The following is a 22654-nucleotide window of genomic DNA, read 5'->3' as shown; positions in this document are numbered from 1 at the left end:
CATGTGCTTGGAAGATCAGAGACCTCCTCTGCAGGTTTTATTCCCTCAGGGTTATATATTTTAAAACTATGGATTTGCTTAGTCCGCACACAAACAGAAGCTGACACACTGTATGGTTTCCTCAACCACATCACTGAAACTTTAAAAGCAATCCATAAAAGTCAGATAATATTTAACAGAGGGGATTATGGAAAAGCCATTTCCAAATGAGAAAATTGCATTCGTGTTTGTTATCTGCTGTCTCCCCTTCACATATATTATGACTACATATTTATTTTTCTAGTGCTACTAGAGAGATAGTGGAAAGAAACTTGTTGGGTTTTTTTCCTCCTCTATAAAGATTGTCAGCAGCATTATCTTAAAGGTGCTGGATGCTATATTGCTTACAGTATTACCAGCACAAATATATATGATCATAAGCCTCAAGGCATAGGACTCAAAGGATAACTGTGTTTTCTGCGGCTCCTATAACCTGCTTGTTTTTGCTGAGAAAACAGGACGAGCACTGTGTGTGCTCACGGGGGATAGAGAAGTTGCATTACGCCAGCCTCCTCAGCCGCTTGCAGAGAGTGAAGGAACAGACCCAAGTGATTAATCAAGCGATGGCTGAGCTTGCAACCATCCCCTACCTGCAGGACATCAGTCAGCAGGATGCCGAACTGGTAAGTATTTATTTCTGATACTTGTTTTGGCCTTTAGAGGCAGGGAGCCAGGGAGAAAAGGGTTGGGGCAGAGCAGCCTGCTGCAATCTGCCCTGGAATTCGTTTTTCCAACATGCAGACCTGAAGTAGTTTTAAAATCCAACTGCAGTGCCTTGTCAGAGGAGGTGCTAATCACCTGCAAGGATGACTTTTATAGAACCAACATGACTCATCTGTAGGCATATTTTTAAAACCTTTTCTTTTCCCCCAAACGTCCCCAAATCAGTCTGGAAAAATGATTGCAATTATTCAGATCACACTACTTTAAGACATCTAACATCAGAAACCACCTGCAGCAAAAACAGGCCAAATCCAGTTAAAGCCAAGGAGATGGGGGGAAAGGAGAGAAGAGGTGTTCATTCCTGGCTCCATCTACAGCCTGCTCCATGTCTCTGAATAAACCCATCTACCTGCTATGCTCCTGTTTTCCCTCTGTAAAATGAGGGCAGTGATGCTGTTGCAAGACTAGAGGTGCATTAATAGCTTTATAGTGTATCAATAACCTACAATCATAGTGCCGCATGGTTGTTCTTCCACAAGGGTTTCCTGATGAGGAGGAAGGGAGCTCGTGTACATGCAAATTTTAAGCATCTCATTCTGGCAAAAAAAAAAAGTCCCTCCAGAGCCCCTGCATTTAAATGCAATCCAATTTTGCTGATCCAACTTCGGTTCACTTAAAACTCTGGTTTTCCCAAAGCTGGTCCCTTGACATTTGTTTGCAGCCCTGCAAACATCCTAAGCTCTGCAGAATTAAAGCTTCACAGCAGCTTGCTTTAGGGAAGGCAAGCAGCGGCCTGCAACTGCAGGAGGTGGTTGCCAGACTTTGAAGTCTGGGCTCAAGATAAGGGGAAACAACATTGCAAAGAAACTGTGTTCTTAAAAGGCATTCTCCTTTTGATGCAAGTTTTCTAGTATTAAACTTCAGCAAGGCCACATTTCAAGGCTGACTAAAGGGTCTTGAGTTATTGGTACATATTTCACTGTTAGGTTTTTCTCCAGGGTGCAATATTTTCAGTACATCACACATCAGGCACAGGCCATTACACTGTTCCCTGTATCTTGTCATGTAGTAATCATGAGCCTGACCTCACTGGAAAGCTTTCTGGGGAAGGCTCTAGGCCAACCGAGACAAAGGTCTTTGGCCTCTTAGGGGTAGGAATGGGCAGCACGAGGGTTCATGCTGGGAGATTTAAGTGACAGATTGTAGATCTTTCAACAAAAAATATGCTTTGTTTACTGAGCCCAAGGTAAAAATGTTTTTTAAAAGAACAAAAGGAGAAAATCTCTACCAGCTCTCCCATCCAGAGCATTAAAATGTATTAATTCAGCATTCATTTATTTTTGCTTTGTCCTGTCATCCTCCTGTAAAATATATCTGCAGTCTATGTGCACAAATGGAAGCTCAGATGCTGAATATTACTAGAATATTTAAGTAAAGTTCAGGCACCACGGTGTTAAGACTGCAAGCAAGACCTTGAAAAGTGGCTTCACCAGGGAGTGATTAATGGGTTTTATCTTTCCTGGTGGCACCAACCCACATGGCGCTGGCTCCTCTTGTGCCAGTAGGGACCATTTCCCTACCACGTCACAACTGCATCAAGCACAGAACGCTGCTGCCCACCACTGGGTCTGCACACCCAAACCATCCAGAGACCGAGCAAAAGAACCTGATTTGCTCAGCCTATCTGTCATCCTCCTCATTTCACTGGGGTCCAGGCAGGAGGAAACATTTGTGGATGCTACAGAGGGAGCTGTCCAACTTCATGGGATCAGGATTGCAGCACCCATGCTGACGCCATTTGCTTCTCACACTTCAGCAACATTTCTAAGAGATAGCTACATTTTTCCATGAAGAAAACAGGTGGCCAAATTCTAATCTCACTTGTACTAATAAAAATTTAAAGTAATTCCTCTGAGGTCATTCTGAATTTACATTGGTAAAACTGAGGTAAGACTTTATGACCAAGCAAAGCAGCTAAATTGTGCGAGTTAGAAAAATGCTAAAGATGCCAAGTGTTTATTATCACATCCAGTATAAGTTGTATAGAGTTTAAAACGCACTGGATTTATTAAAGTGCAATTTGCACTGATACAGCAAGGATCCCAAAGGCATATCAGTTATAAACTCTTCTGTGTAAATGTCTTCCTGTAACTGAATAAATAGAGTCCTAATCTATGGCACAGATAACCTCAACTGAGGTCTTTTTAGATGAGTATTTATTCACAGACCCTGGGAAAATAAAGATTTCAGTTAGCTTGAACAGTTGAAGATAAGTGAGGAAAATCTTTCCAAGGTTTATGATTTCAACATCACTATATTTGTATATTATATATCAAGAAAAAGCTTGTTTAAAAGAGCAGAAATTATTTCATTATAAAATCAAATGAATACAAGATATTCTTAAAAATGCAGCTTTTTTCCTTGGAGGGAATTTAAAACATAACAAAACAAAACAAACAAAACAAAACAAAACACCATCTTTGAGAGAGTTTGCCAACTGCCCACTCTTGTAGCATGTGCTTTTTCTCTGCTGGTGAAAAAACTTTGGGTCATAAAAATTAAAACCAGAGCTCCCACTGGGCACTTTTCACTGGGACGTATCATTATCAGTAAAACTTTAATTGGAAAGGTTTCTTGTTTCAACTTCTTGCCCAAAGCAGTGAGGTCCCCATCCTGGTTGGGCTGTCAGAGCAGTCCCTTGGCTCTGGTCCCTGCCCTGGTGGCTGCTGTGCAACCAGTTCATCAGAAAGAATCCCTCCAGAAAAAGCACTGGGGAAATCCTCCCCTTCCCCTGACTAGTTCCTCCTCTGCCCAGTTTGACGCAGGATGTGTGCTTTGCCCATTCTGCCCTTAATACCCTTAATCTCTGGGCTGTGTCTATTCTGGATTCATAGGAGGAGATTATCTGTCATAAAAATATTGTGATGGAAAATTTCTGACAGGTTCTTGACTCTGTTTGTATTCAAGTCAGAGGCAGAAATTTGCAGTTTTGTTTTTCATTAATACTGATGCATGACCAAAAAAAAAAACCACAAAAAAACAGCAAAGAGTTTTCATAAAATATTTGGACCGATAATATTCTACTTAATGGCTGCACAAGCACAAAGTAAGCAAGCTGGAACTGACCACAGCAAATTTATTTAGAGATTCAAAAGAAGATTCCTACATCCTTTGTCCAGTGTTGGGACACAGATAATTTTAACTTCAAAAACCTGAATGCAAAGGTAAACTCGAGGAAATACAGATCTGCTCCTTGAACCTCAAGACAGTATTTTTATATCTTGTGCAGATGAGCCTAAACACTGGTGTTTGAAATTTCATCACTTTATGTACTTGAATTAGCCTGCTGCCCATCTAGGTACAGAAAGAAGAGACAATGTCTCTATGAATGCTTATGCTTATACTGTCCAATTACCTGTAATGAGTGACATATTTGGGAAGAGACATCAAAAACATCACTTTAACCAGCTAAACATTTTGGAATAGACTTAACAGAGCACAGCAATTTCACAGATATTAAATACAAGTTTCTCCCAGTTTGTTCCTAATCCTGAATCAAGAGCAACTGAAACATATTCAAGCATTTTGGAAGGGAGCAGGGTGAGGCAGTGCTACGACCGACCTGAATTTTAGCCTTCCCTCTAACACTAAGAACTGATTAGCAGGTATTTTCCTACAGCTTCTTTTTATAGTTTACACTAGAAACTGTCAGCCTTGATTTTATGCTATGTTATGCTGAATGATAGGGCAAAGGGAGAGTTTGCCAAAGAAAAAGGATAGTAAAAGCAGAGAAAGTGAGCTAGATACTTCCAACTACAGTAAAAGCATCTCAGCTTTAGTGTTGTCCTCTTGTGAGGTTTTACATGCTGCCTTAAATTATGATACATTAGCCTTGGGAGAAAATACTAAAAAGCATTCATGTACGACACAGTATCTCAGACAGCTAAAGAATGAAATATGGAGCCTTTATTCTTTACAACCCAAGTCTTCCTTTACTGAGTATAAACATTTACTGCATTAAAATGTATAGGCTTAAATACAAATTTTCCAAAGGATTTTTTCCCATTGTTAAGTATTTTATATCCACAATAATATAGTGTAATGGCTGAAGCAAAGATGAGGTGGCAGTGCTCATTGTGTGAAAGATGAGTAATAAAATCATCAGCGTACAAATGATTTTTTAATTAGGTTTTAATCTGTGTATTTAGAGAAGTTATTTCTGTGTGAATTCCACACTGATAATTTTTATCTTGGTGCCACAGCTGCAGTCGCTAATGGCAGATGCCATGGACATCCTTGAAGGAAGAAGTGATAAAGGACGTGTGTGGAATCAAATTCAGAAGGTAAAAACCTGCAGCAAAGGGCAGGAGATTATATTGTTCTTTGGGGAGTAAATGTCCACCTGAGCCATATTTGTCCAAAAGGTGGAAAAGAAAGTAGGTGCCATATGAAACTTGACTTTGTTAGTGCTCAAGCACTACCCACACATACATATTTATTATTTGCTTTAGCCCCTGTGGTTGATCTTTGTCCGTGTTAATAGTCTCATGTGGTTAACCAAAAAAAAAAAAACACCACCAAACCTCTGAATAGCTTATTTTCAGCTGATAATTATATTTCTCTTCCATCTTTGTCATATGGGGTACTGTGCTAATTGGGTGGGGGCAGGGAGAGTTGTTAAGAAATAACATTCAGCCCAACAAATTAGGTCCCTTAGTGGAGCTCAAATGAGGCTTTGGTGATACGAGAGGCAAAAGACATGTAAATGCCTTTCTGGAGTCTCTGCACAGCAACCAGTCAATTTAATTCTTAAAGGATTTGTGAAATGCAGGAAGTCTTGTATTGGTTCTCTGTACAGATGAATCGGACCCGACATGATGACTAATAGGTCAGGCCGGGATGTAATAGGAGTTTCTTACATTTTTAAAAAGCCTTTCAAACCAGAGCAAATCACAGCTCTGGGCATTCAACACCACTGACATTCAGGCACTTCTGAGGACAAGGATAGCAACACATCACCAGGAAGGGAATTAGTGTTGCTAATGGTTCAAAGCATTGGTCTTACAGCTCCATCAGATCTCAGATGGATGCGCACTTGCTCTGGGTTGTGGCTGTGGTGGGAGGCTGGAGAACAGAGGGTTTGAATCTCTGCTCTGGGGGGGGACTTGAAATCATTCCCCTTTGGGAGTTTGGGTTTAGAGACAGACCGCAGAGAAGGTACTCTAAACCCAAACCTCAGCTGCACTGAGTCAGTGTAAGCAAATAAGACAGAGATGTCTGAAACAAATCACAGGGATGGAGGATCAAGGCACTTTCAGAGTCCATACAACCAAGTTTTAATTTAAATTTGATTTGAATTAAAGTTTCAGAAGGCATCTCCTCCGTCTGTAGGTGTATTGCCTGGGTTAGCTGTCAGATCAGTGGCTCTTACTAAAGTTTTACAAGTACGGAATGTTTTCAGAAAGTAATCAAAACCTAAATGCCCCAAATTATAGGCAGACTGGGTTTCATCTCTTTCAAATGCTCGTGAGGCCAAACAAAGGATAAATATTCATAGTGCTTTTATATCACACCGGAGTAGTCTCTGAATCTCTGACACTTAACTACAGATCGCATAAGAATCTTCTGCAACATAACTGCTAAGTATCATATTCAGTTATACCTATTTATATAATTACATACATATTTCCTGCCATACATAATAAACATTGATAATAAGATAAATGCAGAGTCAACAATATATTTACAAATAACCTGTTCCCCATACTTCTCTAGCACTTATCCTTCCTGTTTTCAGACAATAGAAGTTTTCCAGACAGATTTCCAGAAAGTCAGGATCTTAATTCAGTTAGGTGCTTGAACAAACAGCCTGATTTTCACAGGTCTGAGCAACCACAGTTCAGAGGCTGCTGAGAAAGGATCACGCCTGAAAGTTAGACCAAGTGCACAGATATTTAAATATTTATTAAAGGCTCATTAAATTTTGTTGGTGGTACCAAAAAGATTCCCATGTATTTCAACAGACATTGGCTAATATTTCATTCTAAATTCAGGAAAACAAAGTATTTTCTTTTGGTGTATTCATACGTGTGTATATACCTCCTTTACGTTCCTCTGGATACTTTTACTTTCAGGATAATCTTAATGGAAATCAAGCTAACATTTAAAAATGGACTGATATCTCATAATATGCCACATGAATCTGTGCATAATTCAATATTCAAGAATAAGATTTACTGAATCCATTAAAATCTGCTCCCTGCCATTTTAAAAACTTTGTCCTTCAAAATATGTTTGCATTCTGAACCTAGTTTTGCATTTCATTTCTGACAACTTGAATAACTATTTGATTTGAAGCATCTAGTTCCAAGTGGAACTTGCTGTTTCATAATACAAAAAATATTTTTCTATATTATATCAGAACAAAGAAATTAAAAGCATCACTAAATACTTCTTTTCTATCTTTTTTCCCCCCAAAAATTGATTTCAGCAGATTCAGCATGTTCTTATAAAAAATACTTTTTTAATAGAGAGGAGAGGAAAACACTCAGGGAGCTTGGGAGGTATTTTGTGAGGTTTTTTTGGTTGGTTTGTGGTTGGGTTTTTTTTTTAAATCAGCTCTTATTAAGAATGTCATGCTAGGTTAAAGAATTCTAATACATTACTAAAATGGAGGATTAAATCTGATGATTAAAAGTTGATGTGGCGTGGATTACAGTATGTCACTTGTGCTAGAACCGTTTCAAAAAGTTCAGTATTTCTCAGTTTGCTTATTGCATGACACTGACTGTAGAAGCCTACAAAGAACCTTCACACAGATCTAACTACAAAGTAGTTATTTGTATTTTTGCTATTGAATTAATTTACATACATTGGAAAGCAAAAAAGAACATAAAGGAGTTTATATAAACAGCTATAAACACAAAACTCTGGAAAGCTGACAGCTACGCTACCACCAATGAAGTTTAGCTTTTGCAGTAGAAACAGCTGTTGCACCTAATGAAGGCACTCAACATTTTTCTCTAATGCAGCAAAATTATAGCAATTCCTATCTACCAAATGGTTAAAGGGTCTGGCAGAATTGCTGTTACAAACCACAGCTTTCAGAGTTTTATATTCTAGAATCAGACATAAAAAATTCATTCAGGCTTCAATCTGACATAGGAGCGCACAAAGCCTGACACCCAAACACTTCTCTTTATGTCACAGGGGAGGGCTTATCAAATTAGTTTGAAATTAATCTGGGCAATTTTGAATTTATAGGAGTGACAAAGTAGTAATATATGTGTAGCTTCAAGTGTTTTGGGTGCTGCGCTGCTTATCCAATTCACTGACAAATTTATGTTTTAAATGAACTAATTTATCAAATGGACTAATTGTTTTTGGAAGCTTTAAATACAAAGAAACAAAGAACAACCTCGTAATTAGCTGGAGAAAAGAGAACATCACTGCACAGAAGATACCTTTCTTGGCTTTACCAGCCTATGGACCCTTGAGCCACAAGGAAAGCTGAGCCAGGAAAGCTTAGGTTACCTTGGGAGATTAAGAAACGTCCTCCTACAGAGGCTTTACCCACGTACTAATAACCCTGAAGAATGCCTCAGAGGCTGGGTCAGTCACCCAAAAATCCCTATTTACCAGGATTTTACTGACACTTTTCCTTGCAGTCCCCTGGATAAAATGTAAGCTTTGTATTAACAATCTGGGAAAACAAATACCTTAGTCTAAGACCTTTCAAGCAATTAACAGAGGGGCTGAGTCCCCAGAAAGTTTTTACTAGCTCCCTTATTTTTACAGCAGTCTTGCCAAACTGAACTTGCTGGTGGACAGACTGCTGGGCTTACAGAGGATTCAGGGCACCATACGAGGGTCTAGGAATTTTGGTTTTAGTTACTGGGTCTGTCCAAATTGTGCTCTAGGTTGAGTCGTGAAGGTACTTAAATATCACACCATCAGCATTTCATAAGAATGGACTTCTCTGAAGCCACCCTTATGAATGGGAAGCGTTCCTAAAATAGTCAATAGAAAACACAATGTGAAAGAGCATCAAACTCCCTCTTTTAAAGAAGCTTAAGTCTTCACCAGTTAACAGAAGTAGCAATGTATTTTTGCTTACTGAATTTTGAAGTGTAACTTCTCTTAATTCAAATTATATTTGAATTTATTATTTTAAAGAGAGTGGCAGCTCAACCACTTGACCAATGACCTCCGATGCACAAGGGTCAGCAGCAACGAGCAGGAAACTTCCAAGAGAGATTGAGGGGAACTAATCTGATAATTCAACTCGGTCCAGCCACTGGGTCTTAAGCAAGTTGGGGCACAACTGTAAGAGCCAGATCCGGCCATTATTGATTGGCTGCTCTGCTGACAGGGTTAGGTATGATGTAAGTGAAATATGTCGTGAATATGAATGCTTAGACTGTCCGTAGAGTTTGGCCCTGAGTAACTCAAGGAACCTGGTCTCTGCATGGCCACTGCAGGACTCTATAGCAGCTACAGACTGGCAGAGAGGTTTAGAGGATCTCAGGTACAGAAAACAGCAGGAAGGCTCTCGCTTTCCTCTATAGAGCCTTTGCCTCTCTGCAGTCTTGCAAGAGGAAAAAAAGAAAGAAATAAAGAGAGATTACTTTTCTAGCTCACAAGAGTAAATTCATTAATAAAGTCTCACAATAGGGTTACAGTGAGAGGCATTTCATTAAATAAATAGACACTTTAGAGCCTGTCAACCATCAACTTTTGACATCCAAACAGAGGAGAGCCAAATAAGTGCAAGTGCCAGTATGGCTCTGCTTCCCTTATGAAGATAATAACGTAGCTCTACTTCTCTCCTCCGTTTAGCCCCTAGGCTTTCATAGCAGTTTCATAGGAGCCTCTTAACATCATTTGAACAGCCGAAGGAAAGACAAGAGTTGGCAAATAAACACTTTCCTACACTTCCACATGTGAGACACTTCATAAAACCTTCACATCTGAGTTTACCTCAAGGGCATCACATACTTTGCAATTTAGATAAGTTATTATGCCCATCATTTGCTGAGCTCAGTGGAATGCCTGTTTCATAAATCTGAAAGCAGAGCAAACATGGATGAGTGAATAAAAGAACAGATGTAACTTACATAAGGATAAGTATATAACAAAAGCTGCACTAATATATGTGAATATGAAATGAAGTAAAATTAGCCTAACATATTATATAATCTTTTAGCCAGGCACACAGATTTTCAGCTGTTGACCTCTGCTTGCCACATCTCTGCCTTCCACAACAGCAGAGGAACACTCTCTGATGAACTGTGCTCTTCCACTGACATTACCTCTTAATTGAAAATCAAGCCATGGAAAAGGGCCATAGATGTGTGAGGCTTTCGGTCAGCCAGAGGAGCAAGGAGGGAGATTCATAGTATCTTGATGGAAAGCAGACGTGTTGCTGAATAGCATTGTGCCAGCTACTACGACAGTTATTTGATGAATTTGACTTTGTAATGTCCTGTAAAGTCATCCAAGCCCATGCCACAGCCACCAGGAACTGTGCTTGTTCTCAGAGCATGCAGGCTTCAAAAGTTGTTGCATTTTGAGGCACTTTCTTGAGTCAACTTGGCTATTGCTGAACTAATAGAAGGAAACGGGTTCCTGGTTTGTTCTTATCTCATGGCTGTGATACAGCCATGTATTTCATGAATGCACAGACCCACTGTGAAAAGGGAGGGGGAAAAGCAAAGGATGGGAAAGAATACGAAAAGCACATATTTTGGAACAGGAGTGGAAGTTTAATGTGCACCATATAATTTGTAATGAACTCAGAAAAGTCTGCAAAAGTCTTTTTTTCAGAAAAGAATGCAAAAGGAAAATGTTAGCGGCACTGATTCAGACAGACTGAGAGTAAAAAAAGTGAAGAGCAGAGCAACCAGGTAGAAATGCAAAAAATTTTGTTAGAGTAGACCAAAGATTGGCTTCCTTCTAAGGTTAGAGAAAACATATTAAGATCTTCTGGAAAGGATTAACTCAGGATCAGCAACAGCCTAGAGAGGAAGAAGAAGAAACTATGGCAGAGGTTTCTGACTGGAATTTTTTGTACTGGGTAGGGGAATTTTGGAGAGTGCATGAGCAGAGAATGAGATATGCCCCATTGAATTTGAGGAGACACAATAGGGATGTAGGCAACCAGAGAATCCCATTAATAAACTCAGCCCCCACTGTAGAGACATTAAAAGTATGACAGCATTCACAGAGCTCTTTGTGTAAAAGAGAGGCGACAACGGGATCTCAGGAGTTATCAATATTCCCGGTCCCTAAAATCGATTCATGTCCTTGTGAGTCTCTGGTTCTTTGTCTCTGGCACACAAGAGAAGGAAAGATGCCCCAGCAAGATGCCTACATGGCCCTCAGCTATACTGGAAGAAGCAGTTGCATCCTGCCCGCTTCCCACCCTAGAGACATCAGCGTCTAATGTAAAGCTGTGATATTTAGTGACCACACACTGAACAGCTACACCTCCCGATCACAGCTAAACCAGCCATGCAATACAAACACAGAGGATGTAGCTACTAGGAAACAGTGAGCTTTCAGGCATATGAGGTTATATTCAAGTCTGAAGCAGACACGGGGAGTCTCGAGTTCACTGTTCCACACTAGAAGGAAAGTTTTTGTACATAAAAGCATAGCTGTTTTTCCAGCTAAATCAGTTGGTCTAATAACAAATGTCATCTATACCCATAATTCTTAGGCACTCACACAAAATACTGTTAATGCTATTGGAAAAGAGTGTTTTGTGTGGTGAGAAAGGCCTTGGTCTGTTCCGTCAACCATAGGGTGCAATAAGTCACTGGAATAATTTTAAATAGCAGCAAATCTAACAACTGAGTAGTAAATGTCCTAAACATTGGAATAATGTAGCTGGCTGTAGCTGCCTGGCCATTAAATCACAGTCAATTCTGGGCATTAACAATCTCCACATAAAGATTTAGATAAACAGCCAGCCCTTGCTAATCATGCTGTCAGTTATAAATGAGCAGTCTGCTTACCTGCTGCCCTCTACCAGAGAAGGTCTTCAACCCTATAAACACTAGCTACCAGGTATTGTTACTGCTGTGAAAAATAGCGTGAGTCAACAAGACTGCTCATACAAACTGCACTGGACAGTGATTTCAAGAGAGCTTATAAAGTACAAAAGAACCGTCAGAGTTGTAAGGTAGTTAATAAATGTAATTCATTACCATCATCAATATTATTTTTATTCAAGTCCTCATCAGTAAACACTCGTTCCTTCATCTGCTTTTAGCACTGGATATTTGCTAATGTGCTAAGAACCTACTGGCAAGCACTGGCTTTCAGGGTCTCGCTGAACTCACTACTTTATGAAGGAAACGCACAACAGAGCTGCCTGTCAGACTGCTTTCCTTAAGAAAGGCAGTGCATACAAATGAGAGATGTAAAAATGCAGCAATGGAGCATGAGGGACAACATATTCATCTTTGGCATCAGCATCTGAAGCTATGAGCAGTTCTAGAAACAGGTCCAAGGCAGGAGTTGCACAGCCAGTTGAGTGACATCGCCAAACAAATGGAGGGAAACTACCTTGGCCAGCCCGTGGCCGTTCAGATCGCGTGCTACTGTGCAAACCCACTCCCTTCCAAGAGCAACCATCGCCACTCAAATGTGCTTCACTTAACACACCAACAGTAAAATCACGATTTTTTTCTTCCCAGATACTGAGCAACCTTTGTTCTAACTGACCTTAATGAAAGGTACAGATTGGGGTTTCATTTTTATTAACGTATCTTTTCTCAAGCACATGCTCAGCTTTTCCTCTTTACTCTATCCAGCCATTCTAGGCCCTTCAAGTACTGTTCTTTTGGTTATATTCACTCCAAAGAGTGCTTTAGCAAGTATCTCTAGGAGACAAAGGAAGATGTTGAGAGGTACTTCAGGTTTAAAGGCAGCTTATTTGCCTTCTATTACTAATAGCTCCCAAGTAATAAAAATAGATTCTGCATGCCAGAAGATCCTTTTTGTCATTACACGTTCTTTATAGTTCCTGCATAAATTTTCAAAAGCACCTGTTTCTTATTTGAGAGTGACTCTCCTGATTTGTATTGGGATTTAGAAAGTTTGGATGTTTAGGCATTATAGACAATGCATACACATGCATCCATGTGAGACATATTTTTACAATTTTACAGTTCACAGGGTTTACTTGCTACTTATCCATCCACATTTTTTTCTTAACAAAGTTATTTTCCTACAGGAGCTTGTCCTTGTGGCATCTTGGCTCTTTCTGATTTAATTCTAAACTTTTTAGCAGGTACTATAACTGATATTTTGTATTTGTTTTCAAATTCATGGTGATCTTTTAAAAGACACACATGCTTCAAGTTAGCTTGTGATAAGAATAGCTCCCCCATTTTTGGATAAGCCACAAAGCTTCCTTTGGACCGTCAGTAAGCCATCAAATGCAAACATCTGTTCCTTGGAACAGCCCTCTTGCAGCAAAGGTTGACAAGTTTCATGACATCTGTGGCCCATCAGGACTTGGACGAAACCATGTTGAATGATGAATAGTATCGCAGCATTCCCTCATTGTAGCTGGTATGGATCATGTAATTAGGAACCATGTGTGGGATGTCTTATCCCAATGAGTGCATAGGAAGGGCAAAGAATATACTTCCATTGTGATATTTCAGGGCAAAACCAGATGCATCCAGGCAAGTTCAAAAGTGACTGACAGGGCATTAGGAAAAATGCAGTAAGTTTTTCAGAGAAGGAGATATGAACTTCCCATAAAGCCCTGCTTTGAGGAGGAGGCTGGTCTCGGTGACCTCCAGAGGTCCCTTACACTGAGATCTTTCAATGATTGTAATTCAGCTGCAGCCAACAAAGGCTGCTTACACATCCCTCCACGCCACAAGTGAATCAATCAGGATGGCATCCAGAGAGCAGAGCTGAGCGCTCACAGCAGTAAGTTGCTCCCCTTTATCCATCACCGGACAACGCGTGTAAAAGGGCAAGATTAGAAGCATTTTTATATGCTTCAAACAAGGCTTGTATTGTTCCTTATCTTTGTGCAGATCTATATAATGTCATTTTCAAAAACTCCTGTAGGTCTGAATCAAATCCAAAAGCCAAAGGGACACCATATATTGCCTCACCTGATTAGACCCTCTGCAGTTCATCCCTCCAGCTAATCCTGCTGCACTGCCTGTTGCCCGAAGCGCTCTGTGTTTTCATTGCATACACCACATTAGTGTACCAAAACCATAAGTATTTACAGATACCGCACAACCTTGGGGAATGATGCAAAACCATTTCAGTTAAGACTGAGTTGATCACCTCAGTATTTGCATGGACCACAGATCACTTTCTTCTCCCAGCAAACTCAGAACTGGAATTGAGGGCAGACTGATGTCCATCCAGGTACTGCTGGTGCACTAATTAATGCTTCTCACCTTCTTACTCTGTATCAAAATAAAAATACCTTGATGTGTGGCACTGGGGAAAGGCAGACACAACGTTGCCCATTCACTCGTGTTTCCCCAAGAATAAAAAAACCCAGAAATACTTTTGAGACGTGGCCTGTTGGTCCTGAAGCTCTGTGTTGGTGTCTCAACACCACAGCAAGTGCTGTGGCACCAAGGCTGGCAGCTTCTTGGTCTGAGGGTACACATGGAGGTTTTGTCCTTCCCATTCATTCCTCTGGTTTAAAAAATAGTATCATTTCCTTCAGGTGGACTAAACAAGTTTGTTTTTCGTGTCCTGTTTCTCATTTTCATTCAACCACCAGCCTAGGGATCTTTCTATCCTAACTTAATCCCCCTAAGCATTAAGAATGTAGACCCAGCATTAGTCCATTGCTCTGATTCCCCAGGCACCTTTGTGGGCTCGCAGGTGTAAAACTGAAGGCTGACAGTTAAAATGCCAACACTGCGTATCTGTAGTACTCTTGCAGAAGCCCAGGTGTTTTCTTGGTATTAATTCCCTTGCTTTTTCTTCTGCCCTTTCTCAGATTGACAATTTCCACCATTGATATCTTCCATAGCATATTATCAATGCAAGAATTTGAAGCACAAGGGAGAATCTGGGGACAATGTAAAATGAATTCAATGTTAACTTAAAGAGCTCAAAATAAACTCAACTGAGTACCTGATTCATTTTCAAATTTCTGAGCCCTACACTTCCCTGCTTAGCTTGATCCCAAAGCACCTACAGGTACCACACGGATGTGCTGCAGACTAGGCATGAAATTTGCTTTGAAAAGGCACCTTTTGTTTCTATTTCTTCATTCTGTTCATTCCCTCTTTTTTCTACTCTTTCCAGCTGATCACAGGGGACAGACTAGAGACAGAGAGAAAAATCCAGTGAAAGAAATAGGGTCAGGAGCAGCCTGAAATCAGGAGCTAATGAGAAAGAAAGAGGAGGAGCTTGAATGGAGGGGCAGTTGTGCACTAAGGAGCCTCGTGCTGGTCCAGGGCTGTAGACATTGATCCAGAGCAGAAATCCTGTCACTGCACTGCTGGAAATAGCTGGGGAGGCAAATATTCAGGGTAGCTTGAAAGTAAGATGTCATAGCACTGGAAGATCACAAATAGGTTGGAGCAAAATTTATCTTTATAAGTTCTCAGGTCACCAGGCACTGGAGAAAAAGACCACAAAGACACTGTATCTGGGTTGATGGAAGTAGCATGGCTTCATAGGAGAGTATTTAAGGGCCTTCAAGGATGTCAAACCTCAAGTGCAGCTACCAAGTGCAGAGCACAGCCCCTGCAGATGGGATGTGATGCTGCTGAGTGGCTCCCACGCACAGGCTGCGGCACACAGGGAGACTGTGAGTCAGGGGATCAGAGGTGGGGAAACGTAACCCAAGTGCAAACACCACAAAGGATCAACCCAACCATGGTGATTGCTGTGCAGGTAGGGATCAGACCCAAAATGAGCCTAGTGTGAATTATTGGCAACACCAGTAGCGAATGCTCTGCTGTGAACCAGGTCCTGCAGAGCTCTCCATGTGGGCTTCAGCGCTGCTTTAGCCTATGCAGACACTGCAGGGTTCAGCAATACAACCCTGGGAGCCGATCTCAGCTGATGCTCAGCTGACTGTAGCCAGCTACTGCTCTACTTGGGAATAAGCCACAAGTGCTTTCCAAAATCCATTTCCCCACAACAGCAGTTGCTCTACACTAATCGTATTTGAGTTGGTTACAAACGATGTCCTTCTACCTACTCGTATCAACACGGATTCTTATTTAAACAGTTATTAGGGGGGATGGGGAGGGGGAGGAGAAAAAAAGTGAAGCTATTGATTTAAAATACTTGCATTTTCCAATGAAAGCCCCGAAGGTGGCTCACCACAGTCAGACAGCAGAAGAGTGGGCACAGGGAGGTTTTAAATCAAAGCCAAAAGGCAGAACATAATGCTTCCAATTTATTTTCTTAAAATGAAATGCGCAAGCTAAAAAGCCATGAATAAGCACTACTGAACACTGCAGCCACTGAAAAGAGATTTTTAAGCCATCCCCTCCCCCCTTTATCTTGTCAAGAGACTGTATTTTCATTGTGTTCATATGGTAATTTAAATCATGCCAGGGCTCAGAGCATACAGTGTAATTGCAAGTCAGTGAGGGTTTGAATGCCATCACTGCTGTGCAAATAACTTCATCAGCTCATCAGCTGTGTCAGTAACATTGCAATTATGTAAGCAACTATTATTTCCACCCCTGATATGCCATATTAGAACTTATTTTGGGGGCTGGAGCTGACAGGTATTCTATAAATATGAAAAGCACACAACAGCAGCCAAGTCGTGGTTCAAGGTAAAAACACGATTGCACTGGGGCTTTCTGGTGCCATCACCAGCAGGCACTGCTGGGTGGTCCTAAAGGAGCTGCCGGAAAAAATCATCACTTTTCTGGTGCTCCCTTTGCCCTCACCCCACTCCCTACCCATCACCCAAGACTTGTTTCCTTTCCTCTCACCACCCTTTGTGCTCCCCAGTTACAAGTGCTACACCCAAAATAGAAAAGCTCACTTTTAACTGCAGAAGGAAGTTATGTAGACATTTTAATTTGGTCTCTTGCAGAAAAGTCTTGAGGGTTTGGTGGCTGTTTTTAATATGGCTAAGTCCCTAGTCTTGGCACTAAGCGATTATTCTTTCTGAGACTTCCCGCATGCTTTTGGCCAGATCAATGTTTTCCTAAGCTTTCATTTCAGCTTCTTTGCAATGAGGGTAGCATAATGATTCCTTTCACTAATCCTACACGTTTATGTGTCGAGGGCGTCGCAGCAGACCCAACCTGTGAGGCTGCCTTCAGAGTCCCAATCTCCCCGTGCTCCCCTTGCAATGGAACTCTTGGCCACCGAGGAGCTAAAGCCCACGAGCATGTGCCCATCACGGTGGAAAACTCTTTTCCATGGCTTCACACATGGTGCTACACAAATCCAATCCGCTGAAAATGTCACCACTGCAAGCTCAGTGTGGAGGAGGAGGCAGAGCTCCTCTCCCAAAAGCATTCCTTGTGCCTCAGCAACCCAAAGAGGCAGAAGTAATCACCCAGGAACCTTCCCCCTTGCCTCGTTTTCTCTCTCTCACACACGCACCCCCCTCACCCACACAAACCATGGGCACTGGACGGCACGGCTGCAAGTTCAGGGCTGAGGGGCACTTTGGTAACAGCTCAATATATGAATAAATGCAGTCAGAAGCCACGCTCAGATTAATTCACAGTCAGCTGTTCTGTGTTGTCCTTAAAGAAGCAACGCTCCACTGAATGCGTGTCAGGATGATAGATTAGGACTTTTTTTTTTTTTTAAATTTCAGCTTAAAATGCAATTGGAAGATTGATTCTTTAGATCCTCACATTATATAGGGTCTAGGTCTTGAGCATAACTCAGTGTGAAGGGAAATGATTCTCATCTTCACCTTACAGAAATGCTGCATATCGTAAAAGCTGACAAAGGGTATGAATAAGGTGAGGTATGGGGAGAGAGAGCCATAAAATTATGAATGCCTGGTATTTACAGAATACCTGTACGCAGTACTACAAATGCATATTTTTGGTTGTTTGAAATCACCCCTGCAAGGAAGATGTGTCTATCTGAATGTACTCTTTATTAGAATAATTACATTTTTATTTGGGGGGGACACTGAGGTCATCTATTCTTTTCCTGTATTCTCTAGTGTATTATATTCATGGGAGGACATATTTATTCAGAACTTTATTTTGATTTAATAGAAAAATGGTTCTTGCCACAGCAATGTGGAATACTCATTTTTCTCCATGTGTTGATTTTTGGCATATAAATGCCAGAAGCCTCTGTTCTCTTTCCTTATCAAGAAAAACTTGCCTGAGATTAATTTCCTCATCATCCCTTCCTTTTAAAGTGGCTGTTTTTCAATGCCATTTAAAGACAGAGTTGTGATAAATACCTGTTTTCAATGTACAGATTTCAATGAAACAGTCTATTCCACAGCAGTAAAGTAATTGAATCCAAATGGAAAGGGACAAAAAAAAATAATTGTGAAATCAGGTACTGCTACTCCAGCCAATTGTATGAGAGGTGCCTTCAAGTATTTTTCTTTCTAATGACAATTCATTTTGAAATAAACTAATTGCAAAAGTTTTTAAAGTTTTTATAAAGGGGAAGAGACATGGTTCTGACACCACTTCTTTTTAATTGCAGATTGGACTAATTGAAGACTACTTATACGACGTAGAATATAATTACTTAAAGAGCAAAAGGCAGAGAGCAGCTCGGACAGCAAGAAGGAGAATGATGAGGGCTCAAAGTGTACTATAACGAAACTGTCCCTTTACCAGCCCTAAAGCCATAGCCACACAGCCAACAAGAAAATTAACACTGTAGATATTTGATAGATAGGTCAACAAAAGCCACTTTTCTACTTAATGAGCCTTCCCCTTACTATGGGGTGTCTTTAGCCAGACACTCCTGCACTTCTATCCAGTCTTGACTGGATAGAATAAATGTCTGTGAAAGGTTTATTTTAAATTGTCTTGTTTATTTAAATAGTAACACCTAGCCAAAAAGGGGCCTGTATTTTCTGCTGTGAATATTCTGCATCCAAACTCTACAAAACCCTGCTGGCTTGATTATTGCCCAAGCAGCACTGAAAACAGGGATCCCTCCATCCTCAGCTAAGAAGAATTCAGCGCCATGTTGCCTTCTTTCCAGGTTAATGCCTTACACTACAGATACTGGTACAATCTATAGCTGAAAATTGGCATTCTGCACCTTATGACTGCAGCAACTATGAGTACAAGAGACACAGTACTACGGAAAAGAAAAGAAAAAAAGCCCAGCTGTCGCCCCATGGTTAGGAATGTGAAGTTCTTCACTCTTGTCTGTGCCCTAAGGATGATTTTTTTCCTCCCATTAGACAATAATTGTTTTTTTAAAAAATGCACAAGTACTCTAGGGAAGAGCATAATTGCACCTGCCTTCTCCAGTGCCAATCTCTTGGTTCAGGACCAGTGACACGTCTCACACTCCCACAGTGGCAGCAACCTGCCGTGTAGGTACATCTTACACCACTTTGGTCTTCAAGGGAGCACAGATCCTAAATCCCCCAAGACCTCTCATCAGTGAGCCCCTACCTTTCAGTAGAGGTCACCCTATCAGATGGTGTCCGACAGGCACCCCCAGCAACTGCACAGGCCATGCTAAGGCTGGCGTTTCCTTTGCATTTGCTGTGTTTACTTTGTAAGAATATAGCCTCATCCTATAAATACAGCATTCAGTTCAATACATTTTTCTCATTCAAGGGTGACTTTAAAATATAAAAAAGATAGAAAGAAAGGAAAAATCCACCCCCCAGCCCTAAGATTTAATTAAAAAATCTAGCACCTCAAAGGTATTAGCTACTTAATTCTCATCATCTATTTATCACAGATAGGAGTCTAAATCCTACAGATTTTTAGCTGCTACAGACTATCTTCCTAGGCTCTCATAAAAGATTTTTGAAAACTAAGAAAGAACTGGCAAAAGCTTTGATGGTCCTTTGTTCATTGTTAACAGAGTAAGTATTAAGAAATCTTTTTGAGAAAATCTGAGCTAGCCTGAGCTCCTTAAACATGTGGGACAGAGAAACGAAGAATTATTGCCCCTTGGAGATGGCATTATTTTGCTATGGAGTTGGTTTTGTCAGATGAAGTTTTATGACACATAGTGGCAATCATCCATCTTTGATGAGCAGACAGACACTAAATCAGAAAGACTGCTCCCCACTGATCATCAAGTCACAGTCAACACACAGTTTGGTAAATCATGAGGCTTTTAAACAAATATTCTTAATTTGATGCAAGCCACCTTACAAATCTCCAGTATTTAATGCAAAATCAGGTATTTTCACCTAGAATGATGAGAAAGACTAAAGTGTGCAGAAAACAGGTGATTTCTGGGCACAAAAAAGCAACATCGCCAGTGAAAAGCAGTTGCCTGTCACAAACAAGTTGATCTGAGCACGCTGAGAAAGATGTGCCAGTCTCATCATGGAGCTTTGCGAGAGACCCAGCTCCGAGACAAGATGTGACATTTCACTTTACAGATATCAGGTAGGGCGGAAAAGCTGTCTTATGCTGCAGATCAATACATCACTGAGCAAGGGACAGGCCGTGCCCCAAAACCATCTGTTGGGTGTTGGAGATATCCAGGCCAGCACCTGGCTACAGCATCCTTTAGCCTCCAGAAAGCCACAGACTGAAGCAGTTGTCAGATGAAGTCAGCTATGAAACACCACCAAGCGAACATGAAAGAAGACTCTGTCATGGAGAAGGACATTGCTGTTTTCCAGAAATACCCATTTGTAATGCACAGATTCCCAGACCCAAATCTGCATAGTGCTTTATTCAGGACTCTCTAAGAGTCAACTTTACTCCATGAACATACTACATTTCGGCTGGACAACAGGGAAGAAGTGGTGGTGGGGCGGGAGGGATTTCTGTCGCTTGCTGCATGCTATATGGTTTCTAAAGCATGAGATTCACTAGGATCACCTACAAAAATTAAACCACCTAATAATAAACAACTTGTTTACAATGATTCTCTCTCCTTTTAGCTGGCAATTTCTACAGGGTGGTGATATTTACCATGGGTCCTCCCATTCAGGAAATATTACAAGTTGGACTTCATTCCTTATCCACCTTTTTGTTAAGGACACATTAAAAACAGCCTGGCCCATGGTTACTGTGGCTATTTTAGTCCCATACACAGTGACACATCTAAGACCACTCCCCAAGTGTTCCACTTTCAGGTCACTTCTCTTTCCATGACTGGTTTCCAAATTAATGATGGGGGTTTGTTCCCTTCATCACAGATTTATTTTGTTCACAAAAATGATTTATCTGTTGACAGCCAGGTTCACTGGCCCCAGGCAACTGATGTCAGCTGAAACTACTCAATGAAAAGCAAAGAACACTATACCAATTTAAAGAAAGGGAAAAAAGAAAGAACAAAAGGTAGAAATACCCTCTACCCTAAGACTGCCTCATAATTCTTCTGCTTGCTATTGCAGTTCTTGCTTCCTTGTAAATGCCAGAACTTCTGTACTGAGCCCTGGAAGGTACAAAGAGCAGAGTCAGCTCCTTCAGGTGTTAGGTACATGTTTACTGTTGGGTTACAACACTAATTACGACTCAGAGAAGGTAGACCAGATGGTGTTTGGTCTTAATAAACACTTTTCGCTTTCACTATTTGTGAAGTCTCTTCTGTCAAAGGGGTATGATAAAAATACTTGAAAAATACAAGGTTGTGATACACAGTGATGGAGAATGGGTCTATAACTAAAGTATTAAATTAAACACACCACCAGAGGAAGAAGACAAAATGCACTCATGACATCCAGTGGCAGGGATTAAATGAGGAGCTGCACTAACGGCAGCCAGTGCTAGGGATTAAATCAGAGCTCTGCTGTTGCTAATCTCCCTTTGCAGTCAATGAGGGACAGTATTTGGAAAATAAATCGGAACACCGCAGTCACACTCCTGCTCCTGCAAGTATCTCCCTCTACCTCTGTTCCACATCAAATGTGAAGGATAAAAGAATGGTTACATCAAGTTTTCCTTCAAATTTGATTATACAGATTGCAAACTCCTGAGAACAAGGACTGTTTTACAGTCCACTCTAGGTGGCTTCTTAGGAATTAGCAAGTTAATACTTCTAAACAAAACACCACTTAAAAAAAAAGTCTCATATGAAGAGATCTATAAACTAAAAATGAGTTTAATGACACAGAAGACATAGGAGGGATATTAGGCACCACACAGTACTTCCAAAATAAAGTCCATTGCTAACGTTAGAAGAATCTACATACGTATACTCTGTATTATACTTACAACCCAGCTAAGAAGTCATACAAATGGAACCTGCTGCATATTCAGTGGCTAGATGCAATCACACATCTTTAATCTCAAAAACCAGAACAACGGCAGGCCACAGTTTTACATTTTCCCATTTGAACTACAATCATTGTCTCAAGAGCCAATTTCACGTTGGGCCGTTTCTTGTTCCTGTGGCAATTTATTACAAGAAGACACGAGATCCAAGATACCTCAGCAAGGCACAGTCCATGAATAATACAGCGCATTACTTTGACCTTTTCAGTTTGCTTTGCAGTGTGATTGGCCAACCATTGCTGTCCTCCACTGCTAACCACCCCATTAACCTGGGAGGAGAAGGTGGAACAGACAGACAATTAGCCAGCAGAATTCTAAAAAGGTTAACACAGGAGCACACAGCCCTGGCTTTCTTGAGCTTTAATGGGTATTAAGATTCTGAAATCTCTTCCTTCTTTCAAAGTCTGCAGGGAAAAAATAAGAAATCGCACAAGATGAACTTTGTTCTCATTTCAGATTATAATCATGTAGTTCCTTTCAGATGTCACACTTGGATGGTTCTAGTTTATGCGTGAATAAACTGAGAAAAATGTTTATTTTTACCCCTCTCAATATGG

General features: G+C 40.7%; 1 protein-coding gene across 1 annotated transcript in view; it reads left to right on the top strand.

Annotated features, from left to right (window-relative positions):
* SPATA16 (spermatogenesis associated 16) overlaps nucleotides 1-18486 on the top strand; it is an 81108-nt gene extending 62622 nt beyond the window's left edge. Inside the window, exons 9-11 of the mRNA XM_010192049.1 lie at nucleotides 498-662; nucleotides 4965-5045; nucleotides 18370-18486. Of these exons, the coding sequence (XP_010190351.1) occupies nucleotides 498-662; nucleotides 4965-5045; nucleotides 18370-18486 (363 nt within the window). The remainder of the gene's footprint in view (nucleotides 1-497; nucleotides 663-4964; nucleotides 5046-18369) is intronic.
* The last annotated feature ends 4168 nt before the right edge of the window (nucleotides 18487-22654 follow it).

The sequence above is a fragment of the Mesitornis unicolor genome, unplaced genomic scaffold (assembly GCF_000695765.1).
Source record: "Mesitornis unicolor isolate BGI_N332 unplaced genomic scaffold, ASM69576v1 scaffold34439, whole genome shotgun sequence".
NCBI classification, from domain to species: Eukaryota; Metazoa; Chordata; class Aves; order Mesitornithiformes; family Mesitornithidae; genus Mesitornis; species Mesitornis unicolor.
This window is presented reverse-complemented; position numbering and strand designations above follow the sequence as displayed.